This window comes from Lepidochelys kempii, chromosome 11 (assembly GCF_965140265.1).
Source record: "Lepidochelys kempii isolate rLepKem1 chromosome 11, rLepKem1.hap2, whole genome shotgun sequence".
NCBI classification, from domain to species: Eukaryota; Metazoa; Chordata; order Testudines; family Cheloniidae; genus Lepidochelys; species Lepidochelys kempii.
In genome coordinates this window covers 52425263-52452131 of record NC_133266.1, presented here as the reverse complement: position 1 = coordinate 52452131, position 26869 = coordinate 52425263, and the positions used below count along the sequence as shown (strand labels likewise).

General features: G+C 38.2%; 1 protein-coding gene across 5 annotated transcripts in view; it reads right to left on the bottom strand.

Annotated features, from left to right (window-relative positions):
* MFSD6 (major facilitator superfamily domain containing 6) overlaps positions 1-26869 on the bottom strand; it is a 40774-nt gene that overhangs the window by 7617 nt on the left and 6288 nt on the right. For 3 of the 5 annotated variants that reach the window (XM_073306189.1, XM_073306193.1, XM_073306192.1), the window contains exons 2-5: positions 17426-19000; positions 9348-9445; positions 2082-2243; positions 1308-1406 (exon numbers count right to left, since the gene is read on the bottom strand). In XM_073306189.1, coding sequence (XP_073162290.1) covers positions 1308-1406; positions 2082-2243; positions 9348-9445; positions 17426-18945 — 1879 coding nt within the window. In that variant the 5' untranslated portion in view covers positions 18946-19000. Of the gene's footprint in view, positions 1-1307; positions 1407-2081; positions 2244-9347; positions 9446-17425; positions 19001-19116; positions 19144-26869 lie in introns of all 5 variants that reach the window. The other 2 variants (XM_073306190.1, XM_073306191.1) reach the window with 1 other exon arrangement.

The window sequence follows — 26869 nt, the reverse complement described above, 5'->3', positions numbered from 1 at the left end:
TGTCTGTCACACAGAGGGCGATGGAACGAACATTTTTGGGCATTTCGCTTGGCGATCACATCCCCAATGAAATAATTATGCAGCAGTCTGGAGTGCGAGACGTTGTTGAAAGCAGGCTCAGCAAAATGTGGTGTGTGGGACATGTGGCCCGACTCAGCGACAACAGATGGACCACAGCTACATCCGAGTGGTATCCATGAGAACCGAAATGACCACGCGGTCGGCCTCCAAAGAGGTGGGATGATTTCTTAACAAGGAGATATGGACAAGCATGGCAAAGGATGGCCAGAGCGAGAGAAGATTGAAAGACGTGTTGTGATCGGCTCAGTCTCAACTGATGAAGGACCGACAGCTTACGCAGAAATATCTGATCAATGCAGTGATTTATTGCCTAACACACTGTGCCCTAAAGATTCTGGATTGCTGCAGGACATTTCTATATATAAACAAGTATTAAAATAAGTGGGCTAGATTTTTTGAGCAATAGCTCTGTGCCATGTAAAACAGTCTAGAGGTAAAATATACTATTTTTTCCTCAGACATTTTCAAAAGAAAGCTTAAATAAAATACTAACAAGTAAAATACTTCAGGGACTGAAATGGCAAACCATTAAGCACATGCTTAGCTAAACTCATGTGATTACTCATGTGAGTAATCCCATTTAAATCAATGAGACTATTACAATGCTTAAAATTAGGCTTATGTTTAAGTGGATGCAAGATTTATGTTTAAGATTTTCAAACAAGTACACAGATGCAGAAGGAAATACAATAACTGGAATATTAAATTCTAGAGAACTATGGCCCAAGAGAAAAATATGAATCCATTTGGGAGGCTCACACATGTACTCCATATGCAATAGAAACAGCGATTATCCCGTCCAAGTTTCTCTTTTGTGCCATAATTTCTTCCACCTGTGTTCAAGTGATAAAGGCAAAACAAATATTTGAACATTCTTAAACACAGGCAACTCAAGAACTACTAAAGGACAACCCTTGTATTTTTAGGATAAAGAAAAATGAACTTCAGATCTACCTGGGTTTTAGTATGGAATAAAAATAACATTTGGGTAAAAGACACTAAATGTTTGCTTATTATTTTTCATCTCTATGAAACAGGTTTATTTTTGGTCTGTAAAAATAATAATATATAGGGTTAATGAAAAAAATAATGTCACAGCTCCTGGGGAATGATTCTGGGCTAGTTTGCCTGTATTATGACCACATATCTCAAATGTCACACACTGATAACTCGAGTTATCATCAGAACACAGGAACAGTCTTGGTCTCGTTGACCTGACTATTTACCTTCTTTTTCATCAGGAACAGCTAGCCACTGGATTAATGCAAAGAGTAGTAGGATCACTAAACAGGCCATTCCTATCCCCCTGAATGTTGCTGCAGCCCCTGTAATGAGAATTATTTTTAGAGCATTTGTTTAGGTAATACAGGAAAAGACAGATATTTGTGATGACTTCATTCACTGCTTAATATCCCATGTAAACTCTCTTTCTTTTTATATGGCATCTCCATTGCTGGAGGTTTGCAACCATGGCAGCCCATTCTCTATGATCTTCTGCCAATCTCTTTGTGGATGAACAGTCCTCTTGATCTACTCAGGATACCACATCAGAGTCCACCCAAGATCAAACTCTCATTAGGTTATTTACTCACTCCACTCACTTTCAGCAGCACTTTCAGCAGCAGGTTATTTTACACAGACTCTAAACAAATTATGCTTTCACTTCTCAATTGAGTGTGCAGAGGTTGCATGACAACCACAGAGTAGTGAACAGTCACTGGTCATCTGATGAAGGATTCATCCTGCTGTCTAGCTGAGGACAGGGCAGTGCTTAGGAGTGGATTTGCTCACATAGTACTAAAAATTCAAGGCATAACATTACAAACACATACACATATAATCAGTGTACAACATCTACATGTGTCTAAATAGATTTTTATGTGATTGAGAGTAACAAATATGGCATCATTAGCAATACATTAAGTGTACATGTGCTTTTAGTCCAGTTTTGCTGCACTACTAAGAAACTGCAATCACACTTAAATAAAATGTTTGCTTACCAAGATAGTTGACCAAAACCCCACCGATCATAGCCCCACAGCCTCTGCCCAGACCTAAGTGGAGACCTTGTAGAATCCCCTGAGCTGAAGTTCTTAATTCTGGAGGCACTGCAGCACTAAGATATGAAATACAAGCTGCCCATATGGCTGCATGGGTTACACCTATGGAGAGGAAACATTTTAGAAAGCACTAAGGATGCTATCATGATCTGTTTTCATTTATTAGTTGACAGCAGCAGTTAAATGTCCTGGGAAGGAAGTGTTTATTAAAGTACTAAAGTCAACCATGTTCCTCTAAAGTATAAATCAGTCTTTCATAAAATAACACAGCTTTCCATTTTTTCTGTGATGCCCAACCTGCCTAGAGATGCAACAACTAGGGCTGTCAATCTCAGTTAACTCACACGATTAATTCAAAAAAATTAATAGCGTTTTTTAAAAATCATGATTAATCGCACTGTTAAATAAAAGAGTACCAATTGAAATTTATTAATTTTTGATGTTTTTCTACATTTTCAAATAGATTGATTTTTATTACAACACAGAATACAAGTGTACAGTGTTCACTTTATATTTTTATTACAAATAATTGCACTGTAAAAATGATAAAAGAATTTTTCAATTCACCTCATACAAGTACTGTTGTGCAATCTCATTATCGTGAAAGTGTAACTTATAAATGTAGATTTTTTTTTGGTTACATAACTGCACTCAAAACAATGCAAAACTTTAGAGCCTACAAGTCCACTCAGACCTACTTCTTGTTCAGCCAATCGTTCAGACAAACAAATATGGTTACAATTTGCAGGAGATAATGCTTCTCGCTTCTTGTTCACGTCACCTGAAAGTGAGAACAGGCATTCGTATGGCAGTTTTGTAGCTGGCATTGCAAAGTATTTACATGCCAGATGTGCTAAACATTCATATGTACCTTTATGCTTTGGCCACCATTCTTATACTACTTAAAAAATAATGCGTTAATTAAATTTGTGACTGAACTCCTTGGGGGAGAACTGTATGTCTCTTGTTCTGTTTTATCCGCATTCTGCCATATATTTCACTTCATTTGGGTTCAGGGATTTGGCTGAAAGGAGGTGAGCAAGGTGGGGGAGGGAAGAGCAGAGGGAGACAGTGGGGAGAGGGCAAGGGCTGGGTGGAGTGAGGCGGGGTCTGGGGCAGAACAGTGGTAGAGTATGGTGGGGCCACAGGCAGAAGAGGTGGGCTGGGGAGCTAGCCTGCCCAAGGAGCAGCTTCACCCACCACCCATGACAGCAGATAAGAGCGGGTCGGCTCCAATGCGCACTACAGTCTCCTTAGGCAAAGGCCGTCTTCACTGAACCGAATGTGCCGGCACCATGCATTCTGCATGAGGGAGAGGGTAAAGGGGTCTCTGAAGGGAACGGTGACTCTCCATCACCGTGAGGCAGGCTGGGCAGCTCTGTATCCTTTGCTGCCTTGTCCCTCCCCGCCCAGGCTGTGGTCAGGCATAGGGGCACCAGTTTAATAATACTGCGTAGGACCCCATAAATCCTAAGGACAGGCTTGCGACACTGGCTATAACAGTGCCGTGCAAATGCCTGTTCTCACTTTCAGGTGACATTGTAAACAAGAAGCGGGCAGCATTATCTCCTGCAAATTGTAACCAAACTTGTTTGTCTGAGCGATTAGCTGAACAAGAAGTAGGACCGAGTGGACTTGTAGACTCTAAAGTTTTACATAGTTTTGTTTTCGAGTGCAGTTATTTTTTGTACATAATTCCACATTTGTAAGTTCAGCTCTCATGATAAAGGGACTGCAGTACAGTACTTGTATTAGGTGAACTGAAAAATACTATTTATTTTCTTTTTTACAGTGCAAACATTTGTAATTAAAAAATAAATATAAAGTGAGCACTGTACACTTTGGATTCTATGTTGTAATATCCAAAATATTTAAATAAATGGTATTCTATTATTGTTTAACAGTGTGATTAATCACAATTAATTTTTTCAATCGCTTGACAGTCCTAGCAACAACCCATTTTCTGTCAATAGCTCCTCCTCCTCATGAGAGTAGCTGGGGGCTTCACAAACCCTAAGACTGGCTCATTGTCAATGTTTCTTAGGCTAGGTTTGCAATACTGAGCCTGTGCTGGCCTAGCTATAGCTGCCAGCACAGCCTTGTAGTTTAGGCACAGTGTACGCCTACAGTACAAGGAGTTCTGCTAGGGTCGGAACACCAACTCCCTAAACAACGATAGCTATGCCAGCAGAAGCACTCTTCTGCTGGCACAGCTGCATCTACACCAGTGGTGTTGTCAGTCTGGCCCTTCTCTTAGGGAGTGTGGTTTTTTCACACCTCATGACTGACACAGTTATGGTGATATATGTTTTAAATGTAGAAAGACCTTAACATTACTGCCGCATTTGAAGGAGTTCAAAGACTAATCCTTACATCTACACAGACATACCACTATGGAAATCAAACTGTTTAAAAAAATAAAATAAAAGCATATTCTAAGAACCACCTCAAAATCAATTCTTTCCAAACTCTTGGCACTACTCACTTTGCATTTGCACTTGGCTTTGGGAGATCTTGGCTGACAGACCACAGAGGTTCCTCAGGGTTTGGCAAGGTACACTAAGCTTTGCTTATGCTGTTTTGAATCGGACACAACAGGATTTCTTCCACTGTTGTAAGTCTGCTCTCACTAAGTGTGCCATGACAAATCATTTTTTCCCACCAGCAGTCAGACATCACCAGTTTCCATTGCTAACAGTGGTAGAGGTCCTTTCATATCTAAATAATGCATATGCATTTGAGGCACTCTTGGCTAATCAAATTATAATACATTTTGGTTGCCTTTATTATTTTTTTTTTCTTACCATGGAAAATCAGAAGATGCAGAGACAATTTTGCCTAAGGCAGAACATAGTGGTCAGATGTCATGGAGCAAAGAAAAAAACAAAAAACCCCACCAATTATCAGCAGGCAGGGAGAGGGGAAGGTTGCTATCTGCAGCCTCAATTTGAAATCCTGAATTTGGGGCAGGAGGCAAGAATAAAACGGCAATTTTGTAGAGAGATACATGGTGAACACACCTGAAGCTATTTTAATGTGGTTCTGCTTTAAAAAAAACAAACAACCCTCATGGGTTGGCTGTTGATATTTTTTCAAGGTTGGGTGGATTTAAATATAGTCACAGCTCATCCCTTGACTAGCCATTGCTAGCATTTGCCCAATTGCTAGCTTAGAAAAATGGTTTGGACAATGGATGATTTAACCAACAGGGATCAGTCCTATGTACCTGATTTATTAACCAGCATCAGGGAGAGACAGTCTGGTTCTGCAACTGCTGATCAGCACAGACTGAACAGCCACATAAACTAAATTAAATAAGATAAGGGTAATAAATCTGTAGGTGGCATACTGACATACAAGATTACATAGTATTCATTTAATGAATGGCAATATACTGGAACTGATCTTCTGGTTAGGAGCCTATTTGATGGCTAGAAAGTTCTATGCTTATTTTTCACTCTCTGCAAAAAGTCTGATTTAGATAAGTTACAACAAAAATATGTGGGAGCTTCAGGAAATTTAGTAACAGAGGATTAGTCAGCAGATTACAGAACACACCATGATTAAGTACATATCTAGAAATAATTTTTCAATTGTGAGTCTGTCCTTACTTATAACGCATCAAGCTTATTGAAAGACAACTTATGCCAGACATGCTGAATGATTTTCAGACTACTTTATACAGTATATATGGGTCCAAAAATTTAAAAAGTAATAATTTTGAAAAACCTACTGGGTACATACTGATGAGATTCCCGACTGATTTCATTTTAAGTAGAAAGTAACTATCATCTTCTTGATCCCCAATTTAAAGGCGTAAACAAACAAGGATGATTCAGTTTTTCAAAAACTATGTCATATGCTGATTAAGGAAATCACTTAAAAGCTTATGTAATGCACTCAGACTGTCAATTACAAAAGAGAATAAAATATTAATCATCAAGTTAAAACGTGGCAAATCCAAAACATTTCTGGTGTACTTTTAATAATTTGAGTACCATGCTCATCTATTTGGTAAGGAAAACAAAGGCTACAATATTAAACACACACCCCCCCCCCCACAAGTCTAGAACAATAGGGTCCAGAGAAGCGTCTGGAGTTTTTAATTCCCTTCAAAATGAACTTAATCCCTTTAGAGCCAAATAGGAAGAAGTTTGCTTTGTTTTTTGTGATGGGCATCTATATAGGATTAGAACGAGTTAAATGTTTCAAGAGAGACTGTCCATGTGAAATATAAATCAAAAATCAAATACACTGTCTTGCTTTAGCCACTGGCATCTCTTTGGACACAAGATCTACAGTAACAATTTACATTGAAGTTTTCTACTCATGCTAACCTCTAGCAAACTAAGTTTTAGAGCATGGATATTTTATGGGATGTAATTCATCCAAACAAAAAAGGAAAAATATTTTATTAATTACCCACATACCCCTCTCTCCCTTAGGGATTCAGATACATATACTCTGACTCTCCTACCTAGCTGTTTAAAATAGCCACAAATTGATTCTGGGACCCCATTCCACTGTTACACAATCCTGACATACAAAGGAAGCTCTACAGCAGAAGGCAAATGAAGCAGGCAAGAAGAGACCTGTTCTGTCTTGGCTGGTCTTTGTGAGGACTGTACCATTTTATGTCCGTTAACTATTCTATTGGGACAAATCTGGCATTGTTTCTCAGATCGTAACTGTCCATTGCTCCTCCTTGAAGAGTCACAATCAAATTATAACCTTTATATAACCAGCTGGTCAGCGCCTATATAAAGAGCTTTCAAACTAATTCTGATAGCGTAAAAGGAAAAGATTTTAGTATCATAGCCTGTCTAATCGAACTGTGGTGAATAAACCATCCCTCCCTCTCCAACATTATTTACTCCACAGAAGTAACCATCTTTGCTAACTTAAACTGGAGCTTCACGTGCAAAAGGAAAGCAAGACTGGTCCTGGTACTCATTTCTGGAGCTTTTTAGCCAGTTGCCACTTTGTAACAGCTCCATATCTTTAAAATTGATATTTTCAGGTCATTAGTCTCATCACCCAGCTGGTCAATTTAGAATGGCTGCTATTAGACAGATGAGGAAATTTTATACTGGGAAAAATTCTTTCCCAGAATAGAGTTCAGCCCATTGTTTTGAAAACGACATGGCCTGAGTATTTTAGTGTTAAAACTACAGTCACTGTATTGAGACAGAAAAGTGATTGATGGGGCTTTTAAGCTTCTTTATATCTATTAAATGCAAAAAGTCAACACGTTTGAAAGACAACAGTTAAGGGGGGGGTGGATTTATGCTTGTTTTAACCTTTTTTTTTTTTTTTAAATGCTCTAGCCACCAAGGAAAATGTTCTGGAACATCCTTTCTTTGTTATATTTTTCAATGACTTTCTGAATTTATAATTTAAGCTACTGAATGCTCTACTGTAACCTGACAAGAATTGGAGGCAGATTACATTAATTCATGTCTTTGCATGATTGGAGAATGAAAACATGCAGCATTGTATTTACACCCCACAGACACTCATTTGGCAGGCAGCCTTGAAACTTCTAGCAATCCAAGTTAATCCAACCCCTTATTTTCATATAACCATGCATTTGTGAACAAACAAGGCTTATGGTTTCCAAACTCTTTCATTAGGAAATAAGTGTAAAATAAACTCCTCTCATTTTCTGTCTTAAGATGCTGTGCTTGAGCAGCTCTCACGAACTTGAAATACACTGAGAACAACAAAACTGCTGTATGGTTAAAATTACAAATCAATAGATGCAGTTTGCACAGTCTCTTCTAGAAATCTCTCCATGCCCTGTGGTGGCCTTGAATTCTTATCTAGAAATTCAATTGTACATTTCTAATTTTATGATAATTAAACATTTAATCTTCTTTAAAATTAACTTATCCACCATTACATACAAGTATTTCATTTACTTTGATTTGACAATCAGAGACCAATAAATGAAACAGTTTTACGTAGAGAACTTCAGGAATCACAAATTCCAAATCCCACCCTAGGTAATAAACAGCACAAGTTTGCCATATTTTACTCTATCAGTTCTGCTAAATATGTAATTCTACAGAAAAGTCATTAGGCATTGGAAACACTGTTAGAGCATATTGTGATAAGACACTTACCAAATCAAAAATTTTGAATTACTACATTAAAATGCACTCATGTGATGTATATAATTAGAAAAAAAACTTTTGGAAACCAGAAGCACTAGATCAAAACAGAAGGCTCATTAATACCACAACTTGTAGTGACTCATCGGATGTTGCTCACTTTGAATGGGAGAGTCAAGTAATCTAGATCTCAGATTAGAACCACCTCAAAAATGGTAATATGGTGAGGTGTGATCTTTTTTTGAACGGTGTTGCATGCTACAGTAAATTAAGAGTATAAATGGTAGAAAGTAAATCTATATAGAAAGTAAATCTGAATTACAGTAATCTAATATGCTTTTAGTAACACAGCTAAGGTCTTTTTAAAAAATATGATTTTTCATCTGACAGCAAGACTCAAAATGATGCTTCTGCACAGACCACATATATCATTAATATCTCTAATTTAAAATAATGGCCCTGTAAGTAATTGATTTGAATAAAAAGTAAAACTAAAAGGCTTGCCTGGTCTTGCAAGCACATACAGAGCTTTGTTGAAACCTAAGTTCCTGTCAGGTTACAATAGCTTAAGCTATAAATCACAGAACACCACTGAAAAACAATTGCAGAAAAATTGAACAGACAGGATGTTCCAGAACATTTTCTTTGGTGGCTAGGGCATTTAAAAAAAAAAAAAGGTTAGCACAAACATAAATCCATTCTTTTTAACTGTTGTCTTTCAATCATGTTGATTTTTTGCATGTAATAGATATAAAGAAGCTTAAGGACTCCAGGAACCAAACAGCACATGCAGGTGTGCATTCAGCTCATGCTCCTGTCTCTTTGTTTAGTTATAGGGCGTGTTGATCTCAAACAGATCTGTTTGGATCAACAAACAGAACAGTGTGCAGATCAACCGCAGAACCAACCTCCTGACGTCAAATCTTTTCCATGACGACCACTGTCAAAATTTATGAAACCATAAAGTGTTTTGGGATATTTATAGTCAGAAGCAAAGAGCTACTGGACTTTCTCTTAATCACAGCTCAGATGGCAACATGAATAATTTAAGTGGCTCGCTTTATACTATAAGATCATAACTGCATCATCTTACCTTGAAGTACTTCCATAGGGAGAACAGTCCAGGCATTTTCCAGATAGGAGATATAAATGTAGCGAGCTGTATTACAGGCAAGGCCAATATAGAGCACTCTAAAGGGAGGAAGGAAGAAACACAGTTGTAGAGGTTTGCAGCTGCCATGTCTTGTATAGTACCATAAATATACTGGATTGCTTTCTAAATCCTAATAAGAATGCGAAATGCAGCACAAGGAAGTGTGTGCTCACATGTAACAATTTCTTACTCAAAAATCTTCCTTTACAAAGATCCCACACCTAAACGCAACCTCTTCCCACTCTGCAGGCCTGCAGTTAACCTTCTTCCAAGTTAAAAATAAAAATGTGATTGATTAAATTTAAACAAAACCCCAGGAGAATTCTTTTCAAACCACTAATGGAAAACAAATTAATCCTAAGTAGAGGGATGTTTCTGTCTAGGGTTAATAGACCCTCTGAGCTTCTGACTAGGTAATGTCTATTCTCATTTTATGTACTGTCCTACTGCATTATATTTTAGAGAGAATATGGTTTCCATCAAACCTCACACCAGCCTTTTTAAATGCCTCAACGATTCAGACATCATCATGTCCTATAATTAGTAAAAAGAAAAGGAGTACTTGTGGCACCTTAGAGACTAACCAATTTATTTGAGCATGAGCTTTCGTGCTCAAATAAATTGGTTAGTCTCTAAGGTGCCACAAGTACTCCTTTTCTTTTTGCGAATACAGACTAACACGGCTGTTCCTCTGAAACCTATAATTAGTAACAGAGCTGTACAGTTTAAGATGAGTATAGGTCCATATTATTATAGGAATTTATTTCATCCATGCTGATGTAAAGTTAGCATTCCAGAAGTTGCATCCAGTTCACTACTTCTCTGAAATATGTACTCTTCCACAAAAAACAATACATACTCCATGTAGTGACAATGCTACTGTTGTCACTTGTCTAGTTTTCAACAGGACAATCCAGTTTGGAAGCAAGAGGTTACGAGTCAGGTTTTAAAATAACTGGTGACCAGAAAGCTCAAGTCCAGTTTTCCCAGTTCATTTTCTCATCATACTATTTAACCAAACATCCCCTCTCCTTTCCTGACTTCAAGCTTCAACCCAATTGCTTCTTCCTCACCAAGCTAAACTAGCATTCCTAGAAGCAGCCTTTGTTATGCATCGTATCTTTCCTGTGGCTCTAAAAAGGAAACATTCTAGTAGGAGGAGATAAATCATCTCTTTTCCAGGACCAGGGAAAGAGGTAGATTTGGATAACAGACTAAATTAGTTTAAATTAGCGACAAGTCACTTTCCCTTGTTGTCCATTACTGCCAGGAAATGCAAGCTGTAAAATCAGAAAGGAAGAGGAACGTGACTAAACCCCCCTTACCATCCGTCCATACATAGAGGGGCAACATTAACTTCCTCCCTGGTTTGCATTTGACACGTACCAGGTTCACCTAACTTTACAATAACTTTTCTGATTTTTTTTTTTAAAGGTTATTTCTGGCTCTTTATTTCAACCTCTCTTTTAGCACTCTGCTTATTATACCTCCCTACAGGGCAAAGATGAGACTGCAGTATTTACTGATCTGCACTCAGGTGTTTTGTAAAAGATCTTGTTATTCAACTTGCAGGTTTCTAGTGGACCTGTTCCAAGTGGGAGCAACTGTAGAACGTTCAAGGTGACCCACAGATATTTAAAAAAAACCCTAATCTTAGAATGATGCACTGCATCTCTTAAATAACCAAGGTATGAGGGCTACTCAGGATTGAAACACAGGAAAATTAAAAAGGAAAAGTTGGTCTGGAGGTTAAGGCACAGGCCTGAGTCTCTGAATATCAGGGCTTTATTTTTTCCACAACCTCAAGCTCACTATGCACTCTTAGCAAAGCCATTTAATTGCTTCGTGCCTCAATTTACCATGTGTAAAACTGGGCTAATGATTTCCTATTTCACTCAAGTATTGTGAAGCTTAAATCAATGTTAAGAAACTTTGAAAAATCTAAGATGGAAAGTGCGAATACAAATGCAGTATTTTTAAAATTTTTTTTAAAGAGGTCCCATGATGTTCAGTCTTACTGGCTTCCACTCAGACAAAGGCCACTTTGCTCATGATATCACTACTCAAACGTAACTACACTGGAGTCAGCCTACTGGGATCAGGTAAGCCTGTGCTTTCTGCAATAATGCCCAGATTTGCAAAGTTCTTAATATTTTATACCTTACAATAATTCATGTATTGTTGCAGAAAGTCTTACCAGACACCCCAACAAGCTGGCTCCGGACTCTATGCTTCCACAGGTATGGCATGGCGTTAGAGGGGGTCGATAGCTGATGTGTGTCGCCAGGATAGTAACACTGGAGCATCACTTAGAGCAGAAAATGGGGAGCAATGGCAAGGCTGGACATCAACAGGCAAAGTAGGGTAGGGAGATTAAATCTGTAGGGAACGAGAGCTACAACGAATTTGTTCCTTTCATCCATTCATCTCTACCATCTTTCTGTCCAACAACTTCACCTATTTTTCTTGATTGACTCCAGTGCAATCAATTTCTTGCCAACTTCCTCCCAAAGAGAAAAATGGCCCTATGCAGTAAGCACACTTTTCACGTCCCTTCTCACCAGTTTCACTTCCTTTCTGCCAGCCTCCATTAGCTCAGAAGCAAAAAATCAAGTAAGGAATACGGACAGAGTTCTCCTGTTTACTTGTCTTTCAGAACGTTCAGCTAGATATTTATAAATCGAACCCAAATAGGCCAAGATGATCACATTTGAGTGTCAAAAGTTTAAGCACCCAATTAAAAGTAGCCTGCTTTTAGAAGGGCTGAGCCATTGAATTCAGGAGCTAGTAAGTACTTGGGGAGCCCTCATCATAATCTCTGAGCAACTGCTTGTTTAATTTTTCTCATCTTTCCATGATCTTTCATATCTTAGGACACAGCTGTTTAGCAGAGCCGGGCGAATAACTGATTTTTCTGTTCATTGACAGTTATGAAAAAATAATCCAAGAAGGTTCAGGTTCACCAAAATTGAAAAATTTCAACAAATTGAAAAAAATCCATTTTGGGCACTTGTAAGGGGCTAGATTTACAAAAAACACATGGAGAAACCACTGCCCTCCTTATAAAACTTTCAGTCCAGTGGTTAGGGCACTCATCTGGAATGTGGGAGATCCACGTTCAATTGCTCTCTCTGCCTGATGTGGAGCAGGGGCTTGATTTGGGTCCTCCCACATCCTAGGTGAGGACCCTAATCACCAGTCTATAGAGTCATTCTCATGCTTTTTCCCTGACCCAATGACTATTCATTGTCATTCACAGTGACAATTCATAGTACACCACCACCACCACCTCCTCCTGCCATTTTGTGAATGGTATCTAAGGCCTGGAAAACAAAATGGGGATCAAAACTATTTGGCAAATTTGTGTCAAATTTACTAATAGTTTCTGATCAACTAAAATTTCATTTTTCAATACACTATACACATGAATTTTTTTGCCCAGCTCTAGTCATCACCCAACTGTTCCCCAGGAGAACAATGGGTGCTAAACAATTTTGACAGTCTTTCCACTTAATTTAGGTGCCTAAATGAGAGCTATTTTGAAAATCTGGCCCTGATGCTTTAAACTTCCTACCCTCCATATGACATGCAGACAAAATAGCTAAGTGCCAGCATATAAAAACTAGGAAGCAACTGGAAGAGTAGGCTTATGCCCAGAATAGAGCAGTGGTATTCAGAACTGTCTGAGTTAGCAACCAAAGAAAAGTGCTCACTGCCAGAGAGCAATTATCTCAATTTGAAGAAATTTGGACCCCTTTTCTAGATACATCTGGACATAAAATATTGAGACGGTTCAAAGAATGCCATACCTTCATTCCACCTAACCTCTTTTTCCCTGCCCCTTCCTCTCTCTATTCATGTACATCTTCTCCTAGTTTATTACTGCTAACCCCACCCTGTCAGGCAGGAGGGATAGTGAAGGAACTAGTGCTAAGCTATCAGAAAAATTACAGCAAGAGCTTCTATTCTTTAGAATGGAAGGAAGAATACGTAGACATCAGTGTACTTCTTTGCTGGTAGTAGGGGTTAAAGGAAGATAGAACAACTTCAGCTGTGACCTTTCTACACCATAATAGAAAAGTCATAGGCATCTCCCTCACAACAGACCTAGGAAGTCTTCAGGGCTGGGTGTGTAGTGGGAGGAACCTTTCCCCTCCCACTATTATATGAGACCTTAGAGCACAGTTTCTGAGGACACTTAATCCTCTATGTTCATATTCTGTTTTGGGCCATTAAAAAAGGATACAGCTGTACAACATACAACCCTGGTCTCATCTGGTTATCTCTGTTTTCCATAAGATACATTAAACATCCCTAATGCATTAGTGTAGTTTAAAGCTAATGCTACTCATTTTATTAGTAAGTGGAGTAACCTTAAAATAAAGTAAAATAAAATAAAGCAGTCATACCAGTCAATGTGTTTAAAGCAATGCAAAGGGGATCACATACAGCAGTGGTTCTCAAACTTTTGTATTGGTGACCCCTTTCACATAGCAAGCCTCTGAGTGCGACTCCCACCCTTATAAATTAAAAACACATTTTTATATATTTAACACCATTATAAACGCTGGAGGTGAAGCGGGGTTTGGGGTGGAGGCTGACAGTTTGCAACCCCCCATACAATAACCTCATGATCCCCTGAGGCGTCCCGACCCCCAGTTTGAGAACCCCTGACATACAGGATCATTAACTCCTCACCGTTGCCAGTTAGTTTTCACTTTTTGGGAGGAGGGGCTTTAATGCAGTGGACCAAGAGTCTACGTTATTTTGCAAAGTTCAAAGAGCTAGTGGAGAAAGATAGCATCTGGGGCGGACAGTTGCAAGTTGCTATGACTAAAATATAAATAAGTATTAGATAATACTAAAATATGAAAAGAATAGGACAAACAGTTAATATACATTCATTGTTCTGGCTGTGGTTATAAAGGGACGTGTGTTAAACTGACACTAGCTACTGTTAGTATCTAAGCAATTTAGGTCAAGTGAAGCAATACACTCTGCCCAATATCTATCAAAGTTTAGAAGAGATGGAATTTCTTTTTAAAAAGAAATCCTTAATATGGAAAATGTAGAGAAAAAGCAGCAAGGTCTACACCCCATTCTTGTCTATTTTACTCTCTTACTTCCACAGTCCTGCCATTTCTCTTTCCTACTTAAACCACACATGAAAGAAAACGGGCTAAACCTAAGTTTTTGTACTATAATCAAGTACATTTTGAAAACACCAGGAAATGGAAGTATCTTGATGTAGCCCTATGACTGACTGCCCTGACCACTTTGCTTGTATATTTTAACTCCTCCACTCCGTACATGTTTCTAGAGGCTTTAAGGTTCTTAGGGCAGGGAATTTCTTCCTATATATGTGCGTACAAAATATCTAGCACATTGTGGGTTCTACTGCAGTATAAAGAAAAATATTAAGAGGGGAAATTAGGTTTCACATTAAGAGTTGACCTTAACTCCCAAGGTTGAACAGGAGCATTATACTACAAAGCTTTACAATTGGTGTTGTGTAAACTAATGCCTATTGATATCAAGATTAGGAACATCAAAGGTTAATGAAAAAAAGCAGTATTTAAAGGTACTCTAAGCAGCCAGGAGCTATGGAACTGTAGATTCCAAAGAATTTTGCATGTAGGAGATATACTTCAAAACTGGCAGTCTCCTGTTCAGCAAAACATCGATTGCTTCATACCCAGATTTAAAACCATTTTGACTATGATTTGCTAATGACTGTTCTTTCCATGAGTATTATACATTTCTCAATGTCACTGTGCCCTAAAAGAAAATTATGCATTTAACATGAGCAAGTCCCAGGTCCAGATTATCTCCACAATTACATTGCATACAAACAAACAGACAAGATATAATAATTATCTCTTGTTCATTTATACACCTTTAAAGTCAATATACACATGTAAATTCCAGGGCTTCAGCTCCATCAAGGGGTACTTTCTGGCGACATCGGGTGGCACGTACGTATCTCTTACCTGGGCCATGTCATTACCAAAACCTCCAATATATAGAATTTAGCCGTGGACTGTCAAATAAATAATCCTTAAATCTAATCTTTTACTTAAAAAGGAAGCTTTCCCTTCCATGATCACTCCTTCCACTTCCCTTTTCCATCCAAATGCATCTAGATCTAGAGTAATGAAAGTACTACATCCACACATCTGGCACAAGACCTCTTGTCAAAACACAGTGCCTCATAACTCCACCAGTTTATTTATGTTTCTTTTTCAACAGACACTTTAAATGCCAGAGGAGAAATACATATCTTTTTAGACGGCAATCCATCTACTGCCTGTCACATAACATAAGGCTAATATTCAATACACTTCATATGAGAGGAGGAAAGCAAATTTAACATGCCAAAAACAAAACATTTTCATGCTGCAGGTGTAGAGACCTTCTCAAGGTTTCAGCATGGTCTATGAGCTGAAAATGAAAAGTATCTTTTGCTATTAAATTACACTCTTCTTTTTTCCTTTGCCTGCGATGTGCCAGTAAATTTTGTTAACTAATTATGTGTAAAATTTAAAGTTATGAAAGCTATTTACCCTTATTATGCAATCCACTTCCATGGAAGGAAGATATGAAAATATGACAACTCCTGCTTCACCAATAAAAACAAGTGAAGGGAAGGGAGAGAACATCTTGTGATCAGCACAGAAAAATGTATACTGGTTTGCTTAAAATAATGGATCTAGATTAATTAAAAGCCTAAAGACTCTACTTGGTATAAAATTTGATGTCCCAAGTGCCAGGCACAGTAACTTGAGAGATCACTTGAAACATACCTTTGGCTGAGGTCAAGAGAGACAACAGTGGGATCAACTCACTGAAAACAAACAGGACATGCAGAAAAAACTGCACGACCCATATGGTTGAAAATGCACTGACATCTAGATAACGGATCCTCAGGTGTATTGGGAGAGGGTATGGGAACAAGACTACATATACAGTTTTGTGAAAATATGCTTTGCCTCTGTTTAGGGGACCACCGTAAGTTGTGACAATATTACACACTTCAAGATAAACAAGCCCAGAATAGATTGTTGTTCAAACAAATCATGGAGTTTTGAAGCAAAATCATTGGGGATACACTTTAAAGTAATCCTTTCAAGGTTACACTGCCAAATATCACTGAAGTGCTGAGAAAACATTTTGGGTGTTATGAGTAAGTTACATCATATACATGTTTAAAATGGACATTTCTTTCATCAGGCAGTCACGTATCTGACTGTACGCAGGTCAGGCAGAGATCTTTAAAACAAGGGGCAAGAGTGGTTTTGGAGAAGTGTTGCCTCACTGTTTAAATCCACAGTAAACAGAGTTCTCCAATTTAGAGACTGTAACCTAGTCCCATTGTCTAGAGAATGTATTCACGGTATTTATATATATTTTTGTAATATAAAGTTATAGCACTGGAATATATTACAAATTCACTGTGCCACATTAGGAATTTGACAGAAATTGGGGGAAAGGATCATATTAAAAATAAGGCTTGCTAGAAAAAAATTCATAATAAACTTTCACCAGTTTCTAGCTTTTTTTTTCTTTTTTAAATATTGGGTAAATGCTACAGGGATCTTTATGTTACCTCTTCTGTTTCTATTGCACTGGACTCCTACCTTGCCTGGTATATCAGAGAGACTACACTATTTCTGGATGTTCAGTGTTCTAGCACCAACACAATATCACTCCCTGAAATACTTCTAGGGATGGTGCTGGCAAATACTGATATCTTCACCGATGGTGCTCTCCAACAATGAAGAGATAAGTGAGGTTGTTCATCTCCAGGCAGAACCATTCTTGGTCCAGCTCAGCCAGGAAGAGCATAACTTAAAAGAAGTCACATTTATAAGCAGCACAAATATAGTTAAAAAAAAAAAACAGATTCACAGGAGGAGACGATTTAAAACAGAGAAACACGAGGCTAACTCAACTTAATACTCTAGACACGTAGCTCCAATAACATGTGCACAGTTCTTTAGTGATTGTCATTTGCTTACCTGATGTGACCGATCAGTTCAATCAACTTGTGGCTAAAGAAGTAGGCAGTCAGCTCAGACACGTGGCTCAAGACAGAACAGACTCCAAAGAGGGTGGTAGTACCATTCAGGTCTTCCAAGTGCCAGTAGAGAAAGGTGAACACAAACCCATACCCAAACCCCATAAACCAAGCCACGAACAGCACAGACCCATACTGTATGCCGCAAAGGAGCTTCATCAGGTCCCAAAAACTGAATGACTGAGACTGGCTTATGCTGCTGGGGGTGTCATCAGAGGATTCAGTGGAGGCATTTCCATCCACCTGTGGGATCTCTACTTCCTTCCTCTTGTTTTCATCTTCTTTGTAGTGGTTATAATGGAATCTGAACTGGGTGGCCACAATAAGTGCCACTGACATCAGTACACCAAAGACTATGAAAACAATCCTGTAATTCTTGTACTCAGGAGCTTTACACCCCAGACCTTCGATGATCACTTCTATTCGGGTATAGTCTATACCAATTCCCACCGACAGCATGGCCAGTCCCCAGCCCAGAGAGCCCCACATTCGCTGCAAGCCATAGCGGTCCCTGTGTTTGCCAAGATATTGGAGAGTCACGGTGTCCACAATGGTAACAGATGAGGCACTGAAAAACTCTCCTATAATGACAACCAAGAGAATGAGTAGAAAGATAGCTTCTACTTCTTGATGATCATAAACCAGCATGACATGGTCAAAAGATACTGGCTTCGTGGTGACAACAGGTGGTGGCGTAGGGTGGGTCATATTTTCTGGCAGTCCTGGGTTAGTGGTGGTATTCTTTGAAATAAAATTTGTATTGTTGTTATCCAAGGCAAGGTCTCCATTTCTGGTCTGAGCAGAAAATGGAAACAATTCCAAAGTTGGGGGACTGTTAGCTAACAGTCCCCGCTTCCCACGACCCTTCTGTAATGTAGCACTAGCTGTAGTTAGTAGAGAAGAAATCGTGGCATTTTGGGGCAGCGAAGTTAAAAGGTGGCTGGCATTGGAAGGATGTGGTGGTGGAGGGACCTTTGGTACACATCTTAAGGTAGCTGGTCTAACAAATCCAATCCCCAGGTTAAATAAAATCCAACATAAAAGCGAAAAGAGAAGGACAACTTTCCCTTTTTTAAAGCGATCTGCCACCACTCCCCAGAAAGGAGCACTGCAGAACTCAATAAAGTACCTAATGCCCACCAGAAGTCCACTCTGACTGGGCGACATGCCCAGCTGCTTATAATACACAGGAAGCAATGGGTAAAGGGAGCCATATGCAGAATAAAAGAAAAAATAAAAGACCTTGGAGATCAGAAGATCATTGTTTATTTTGACACAGTGCCTTTCTAACCAGTCTAGCTCCTCATCTGGGACAGTGGTGGTCTCCGTTGAAGGGGTTTCATTTTGGGGCTGGAGATCTTGTTCCTTGGAAATTCCATTGAAAGGATCAGCAAGCACATACTTTCTCTTCTGCTCTTCTTCATCATCAGTTAAAATGGCAACTTTATCATCAGCCGCCATAGCTCACCACAAGCATCCGATACTCAACACACTCTCCACAATGACTGCAGCTATCCTGTAGGGCAAATAAAATAGACTACAGTTAAAGCACAACAGAGAGAAGGAAGGGTGCAATCATGGAAGGTCAGGCACTGAGGAATAAAAGAAAGAGAGCCTCTTTTTATTACTTACATGCCCTGCCCATAAATATCTCAGGAGCTGAGGAAAGAAAAACATCGTATTCAACGGTTAATTCACTTTGATAATGCCAGACAATACTGGCAATCATGAAAAAGTGGATTTAGTGACTGACACTGCCACTACTATAGCAATTTATCTTCCAGCAGCAGTTCTGTAGCTCTTTGCAATAATCATTCTTTACATTTATTACAGGAGAGATTTTCAAAGGCACAAATAGGAGCTAGGCAACTAACTGAAATTTGTGCCTTTGAAATCTCCCCCTACAAGTCATCTACTTTCCTAAGAATCTAACTCCAGTATTTACAGTTTTGCTTAAATAACCGAAGGACAGAAAATGAGGTGACTCAGGGCACAAGTCATGAGATATGAAGCTCTTCTTCACCAGTCATATCCATTACACCTAAAGGCCTAAGAAAAATTATTTGATCTCCAACTGGAGTCCAATTTTGAGAAATGCTGAGCATCTGCAACTTCAGTTGAAGTCAGTGGGACTGTGGTTGCTCAGCATCTCTGGGAAAAAGAAAAGTAAGGCCCCCTAGTTCCTAGAGGGCAGGTACCTACATCATAAAAATCATCCTCACAATTAGGTTGGAAGCCTCAGTAGCAGGGGGCAAGGATCGAACAGACATGGGATTCAACTGATCTTTTATCCCTTCCAAGGTTCAGAAATACAAGAGGGACTGAGGAGAAAACATATTGCCACTGCAGGCCCTGTACTTATTCTGTGGAGAAACAGTGGATTTTAGGAAGGTCAGTCCTGTACCTTTTTACAAATAATAATGAATTTAAAAACCAATTTTAAAAGCCACCAGGATTTAGATTTTGCTTTTAAGAGCATCTTTCATACTTAAGGTGCTCATAAAAGATCTTAATAATAGTGTTAGCCATTAGTATTTTCCTTACGGGGAACAAAACATCGGTCTCCCACACAGAAGTGCAGTCCATTAGTTCTTGGCTACCAGATTGGAGACATATTGCATTAATTTGAGATTTTGTGGCATTAATATTTGTAAACTCAACCTGGAAAAAAAATTAGATTCACAAACTATATAATGTAAATAGGTTTCACTCTAAATAAATATTTCAGTGCATGTTTCTGGATAAGTCAAGAGATGCCACAAAACAATTTAACTTAAATATTTAATAGATACTCTCTTGCCTGAAGCAATATATTTGTGTTTTTCCCTCTGGATCAACTTACGTTCCGAAGCAGAATTTTTTAAGGTCTAAGTTTTAATTATAGTGGTTTCAAACTCTTTTGGATTGCTGATAAACTGTTCCACTTAAATTTATTAATGTCATAATATTTAAATTGTGAAATACAGAACATGTTTCTCCAGTGAGTCCTTTAAGATTCTATAAGGAACTTAACTTCCTAGTCTCAAAAAGCTGAGAAGCCCTCATAAGATTCCAATTTCTAATATTTTAGAATCAGATTGGAAGCTTAGTTTTGCCTTTTTACTAATTCATTGTTGATTGAGATAGGCAGAGATTATCCTTTTAAATAATCTGATTATAGTTCAGAATTTTTTCCCAAACATTAAGGGCACTGACCAGGGATGTAAGTTTAAAAGATTTCTTTCCAATCTAATAGTATTCACAGGTATTATTCTATTTCAGTGATGTTTATTAAGTTCTGTTCCATATTAAACCAATGTGCATTAGGTAGTTGTACTTAATTTAAAAAAAAAAAAAACAAAAAAAACCATCAGAAGTAGGAAGCCTGCCAATCAAATTAGTGGGGCCACCAGACGATCGAGGTGCTAAAGGAGCACTCTAGGAAGATAAGGCCATTATGGAGAAGCTAAATTAATTCTTTGCATCAGTCTTCATTGAAAAGGACGAAAGGAAGATTCCCATGCCCGAGCCATTCTTTTTAGGTGACAAATCTGAGGAACTGTCCCAAATCGAAATGTCATTAGAGGCGCTTTTGGAACAAATAAATTAAACAGTAATAAGTCACCAGGACCACATGGTATTCACCAAAGAATTCCGAAGGAACTCAAATATGAAATAGCACTACTAAATGTGGTATGTAATCCATCATTTGAATCAGCTTCTGTATCAGGTGACTGGAGGATAGCTAATATGCCGCCAATTTTTTTAAAAGGCTCAAGAGGTGATCCTGGCAATTAAAGGCTGGTAAGCCTAACTTTAGTACTAGGCAAATTGGCATTATTTCCCTTTACAAAAGCCATGTTGACTCTTCCCCAATAAATCATGTTCATTTATGTGCCTGATAATTCTGTTCTTTACTATAGTTTCAACCAATCTATTAGAATTCTTTGAGGGGGTCATTAAACATGTGAATAAGGGTGACCCAGCAGATATAATGTACTTGTATTTTCAGAAAGCTTTTGACAAGGAGCCTCACCAAAGGCTTTTAAGCAAAGTAAGCGGTCATAGATAAGAGGGAAGGTCCTCTCATGGATCAGTAACTGGATAAAAAGACAGGAAACAAAGGGTAGAAATAAATGGTCTGTTTTAAGAATGGTGAGAGGTAAACTGCAGTGTCCCCCAGGGGTCTGTATTGGGACCTGTGTTTTTTCAACATAGCCATAAATCTGGAAAAAGTGTTAAACTGTGAGGTGGCAAAATTTGCAGATGCCACAAAATTACTCAAGATAGTTAAGTCCAAAGCAGACTGTGAAGAGTCACAAAGGGAATCTCACAAAACTGGATGACTGGGCAACAAAATGGGAGATCAAAGTCAATGTTGATAAATGCAAAGTAATACACATTGGAAAACACAATCCCAACTATACATATAAAATGATGGGGTTTAAATTAGCTGCGATCACTCACAAGAGAAATATTTGAGTCATTGTGGATAGTTCTCTGAAAACATCTGCTCAATGTATAGCAGCAGTCAAAAATGCTAAAAGAATGTTAGGCACCATTGGGAAAAGGACAGATAAGACTACAGTAAATATAAAACCACTATCTACATCCACAGTATGCCCATACCTTGAGTATGTATATTAGAAATAGAAATGGTACAGAGAAGGGCAGCAAAAATGATTAAGGGTATGGAACAGCCTCCATATGAAGAGAGATTAAGACAACTGGGACTTTTCAGCTTGGAAAAGAGATGACTAAGGAAGGATATGGTAGAGGTCTGTAAAATATTGACTGGTGTGGAGAAAGTGAATAAGGAAATGTTATTTACTTCTTCACATAACACAAAAACCAGGGGTCACCCAATGAAATTAACAGGCAGCATGTTTAAAACAAAGGAAATACTTCTTCACACAACATACACTCAATGGAGGGGACTCATTGCCATGGGATGTTGGTGGGAGGGATAGCTCAGTGGTTGGAGCATTGGCCTGCTAAACACAGGGTTGTGAGTTCAATCCTTGAGGGGGCCATTTAGGGCTCTGGGGCAAAATTGGGGATTGGTCCTGCTTTGAGCAGGGGGTTGGACTAGATGACCTCCTGAGGTGCCTTCCAACCCTGATATTCTATGATTCTATGTTGTGAATGCCAAAAGTATAACAGAGTTCAAAAAAGAATTAGGTAAGTTCATGGAGGATAGGGCCATCAACAGCTATTAGCCAAGATGGTCAGGAGTGCAACCCCATGCTCTGGGTGTCCCTAACCCGCTGACTGCCAGATGCTGGGACTGGACAACAGGGGATGGATCACTTGTGAATTGCCCTGCTCATTCCCTCTGAAGCAGGTGGCATTGGCTGCTGTTGGAAGACAGATACTGGGCTAGATGAAGCATTGGTCTGACCCCGTATGCCATTCTTATGTTCTTAATGTTTGTGGAATGAGCTGCAGTGGCCCAGTAATGTAATCTAAATTTTAGTCTGGAAAGCTCATCTCCTTCTCTAGACTCCAGCATTGTGATTGATTTTATCTGCAGGCATTTTTTATTACAAAATTGTCTGTGAGAATTTGAAATCTTTAAACAAGTTCAGTGTTGCCAATTCTGGGATTTTACCATGAATGTTGCAATACTTGGTGTTTTTCTCACCAACCCCAGCTGATGAATAATATTACCTGAGAACCTCTTCTTTCATTTCAGAAAAAGGTTCTAGCCCTCATAGTTGAAAAGGTTGAAAACAAGAATCCTAAAGGCTCTAAAACCAGAAGACAAATAAAAAAAAAGTGACTTTTTGTTCTTAAGACTCATGATTTTTAAATCAATGTCATAATTTTGGGGGCCTGAAACTTGATTTTTAAATGTTTGGAGTTGGCAGTACTGCAAATTGCAGAAGCTTTCTAAATAACTGATGCACACTGTTGTCAAATTTGAAAATCATTTTTCTTGCTCTTATTCACTAATATCACAAGATAATCTCTTAAAACCAGTTTTTGAAGTATACATTAGGTCTGGTATGTTAAATACTATTACTAATCAATTTAATTAGACTGGTGGAATCACTGAGACAAGTTCTTTTGCACATTTACAGTGGACTTTTTCTATTATTGTTCATTTTTGGTTGAAAAACACACAAAACAAATTCTACTAATTACCACGTTAGATTTGCCCTTGAGTTCTTCACTTTTTCTTTTAGGCCTGCCTTGGTTCTGCAACTGGTGGGTGGGCAGCCCCCTATACATGGGTGGAACCCCGCTGACTTTAATAGGAGTCAATTGAAGGACCATGGCCTTACTCTCTACCCTCATATTAACCTTATGAACCTATAAAAGTATCTCCACGCTAATTCTAGCTGCTAAGAGTTAATGTGTCAGAGTTTGGTTTCTCTCGATTATAGACAAGTTCTCTCTTACATTGCAAGATCAAGTGGCACAATGTCGTGCAGTTTGACATCAGCTCTTCTTAGGTCAAGAGAAGCCACAATAATCTTGATTAAAAACAAAAACAAATACACTATATTCCTAATCCTATGCATATGGATTCAAAACTATCTGATTTAGCACCAAAAATACGTGGGTGGCAATGTACAAAGAATTTTTAAACACAACAAACATGATTCTTAATTTGTCTTTTTATTTTCAGTTTCCTTTCCAATTGGAATAGGTTTCAGATTTATGTTTCCTTGAGTATGTTAATTTTATTAGGTTTATTGATAACTAATATTTTACAATTGCTTATTATTGTTGGGGTTTAAAAATATTAAGCTATTGGATCTTTTCCTCATATGTTTTTACATCTGCTCTTGTATCCATTTTCTTCTAAATTTGTTATATATGTGTAATGTGATAGAAACACCTGTATTTTCACTGTATTTTGTCCATAAACTTCTTAGTAAAATGTTATAGAAAAATATTTCATCAAACAAACATTTTAAAGTAAATATTTCATTGACTTCCATTAGTAATACACTATATACCCTTCAGTAATCGGACACAGTAGCAGCATTAGCAGAAATTTCACAGGATTACTTTTCAGATTTTGAGCAGAGTCATTTTTTTATATGTGGTGTTAATTAAAGAAAAGGTGGGGGGAGTAGTGGAAATGAACAAACTAACAAATAGATTCTTTGGAATTTCTTACAATGGTTCCAACGATGGCTTTCCAACTTATAACAAAAAGGCAGCACAGCTTGGACATTAGGCAGCTCTACAGTGAAATCAAACTAAGCAGCAGCAAAAATATTTATAAAGTTATGTATAATTTGAAATGAGAGGAATAGCCTATAACTTCCCCAATCCAAGGTTAGTTTAACTACAACATCACTGCTGAAATTTTATGAACGTTACTGCTTTGTAAAAACATTTTCCATATCTACAAAATTGTAGTCCTAAGGGACAGTGTGTGGACTATAGTTCTAAGGATCAGCTTGGGCAAACTACAAACATTTGTAGCCAGGAACAAACATGTTGAGAGTGTCCAGACTAGATCCCTTACCAATGTATTAACTATCTGGAGTTAACTGGCATTCTACAGGAGCCAAAAAAAAAAACTCTAGTGAAGACAAGGCCTTAGAAGAACATGGTGATGGAGCGTGGAGTTTTGGCCATGGGCTACTGAACACTGAGTTCTGACCTCATCATAGAAATCACGAACATACGTTCTGAAGGCACTTTTTACCAATTTACCTAAGTGACAAGGTTAAACTGAAGAGTAGCCACTAGCAAATATCATGCATGCTCCGATTTAGTTGCATTGATTAAAGTGTTGCCTGTGAGAGATTTTGAACAGCCTAATAAACCATTTGCAAAGAGGTGAGGTGTAGCATGTTGCACAAATCCGCCTGTGTGATACTACCAAGAGGGATCTTGTCCCCCAATATGCAGCGCAAATAAACAAACTTCCCAGAAGTTAAAGTGCCCAAATCACTCACACAGACATAAGGGAGAACTATGTATGTAGGTCCCCAATATCTGAACACCTCCCCGACATGAAGTTCATAACACTTCCTCTCCGTTATGAGGTATTATTCTTCCCATATTACAGATGCAGAGAGAGGAAGCCACCTGCCCAGAATCACACAGGAAGTCTGTGGCTGTTCCAAGTATAGATGCATAGACTCAGTTTATGAGACCACCCTTCCTCTAAGACTACTTACATAAACTTACACTGGCTTCCTTTTAACTACAAGCCTATCCTTCCTCTCTCTTTTGTGAGTGTGTATCGTTCCTTATCCACAACTAAAAAGAAATCAGCTATATGCAAGAAAAACTCTGAAAAATAAAAGGAGTAATTGTGGCACCTTAGAGACTAACAAATTTATTTGAGCATAAGCTTTCGTGAGCTACAGCTCACTTCATCGGATATATATTACAGATGCAGAGAGAGGAAGCCACCTGCACTGCTGCATCTGATGAAGTGAGCTGTAGCTCACGAAAGCATATGCTCAAATAAATTTGTTAGTCTCTAGGGTGTCACAAGTACTCCTTTTCTTTTTGAGAATACAGACTAACACAGCTGCTGCTCTGAAATCTGAAAAATAAATAATTCCTTCTGTTGTAAGTCAGTGTTCCTGTTCTTTCACCTCTGCTGTATTTAGTTAGGTTTTACTTCAAACATTCAAATCTACACCATTTTACTCATTTTGTGGCTGATTTTTTGCCAAGATATCATCAAAAGGATCATCTAGCTTTAATAATGATCTTCCACAGTAACTGTTAAATGCAGGGAGAAAAGGGAGGCAACCCTTTACTCTGAGAAACGAATACAGCTGAAGTGGGTGTCTCATGCTAGCTTTAATATCTAATATTACCCTCAAGAGAAAACCCCAGTGACTTCTTATAGTCAATTGGCTGGCCGGAGCCAGCTGTCACAATATTTCCCACTATATGTTAACCAGACATCTTATGTAGATTATTTTAATACTTAACATTAAAGAATGAATTTTAGAAAATCAAATGAAGATAAATTTATAAAAATCTTTACAAGAGAAAAAAACAATCTGATTTGTTCCTAAAGCAGGTAGAAAAATCATAGAAATTATGTGTGTTTTTTGAGGCACCCCACTGTCTTGAGACAATTTAATTTTTCTGTTGCATATAGTGACATACAACACATACAAGCCTGAAACAGGCAGAATCTTTTGGAGAGGCCAAGCAGAGAATAGCAGGCTTTTAAACTCAAAGTAATATAAAGAAGGTTGCACACAAAGTAATTTCTCTTCACATTATTACATTAAAGTATCTCATTAAAACACTTATTTCTATTTATTTTTAATTTCACAAAAGGTAATTATTCACACTGACTCTAGGCATTCTCATAGTTAAAAGAACACAATCATACAAGGAATTGGAAAACACAGAGGCAATCTATTCCAGGCAGCCCAACCTGGCACTACAAATCAATCCCTATAATCAA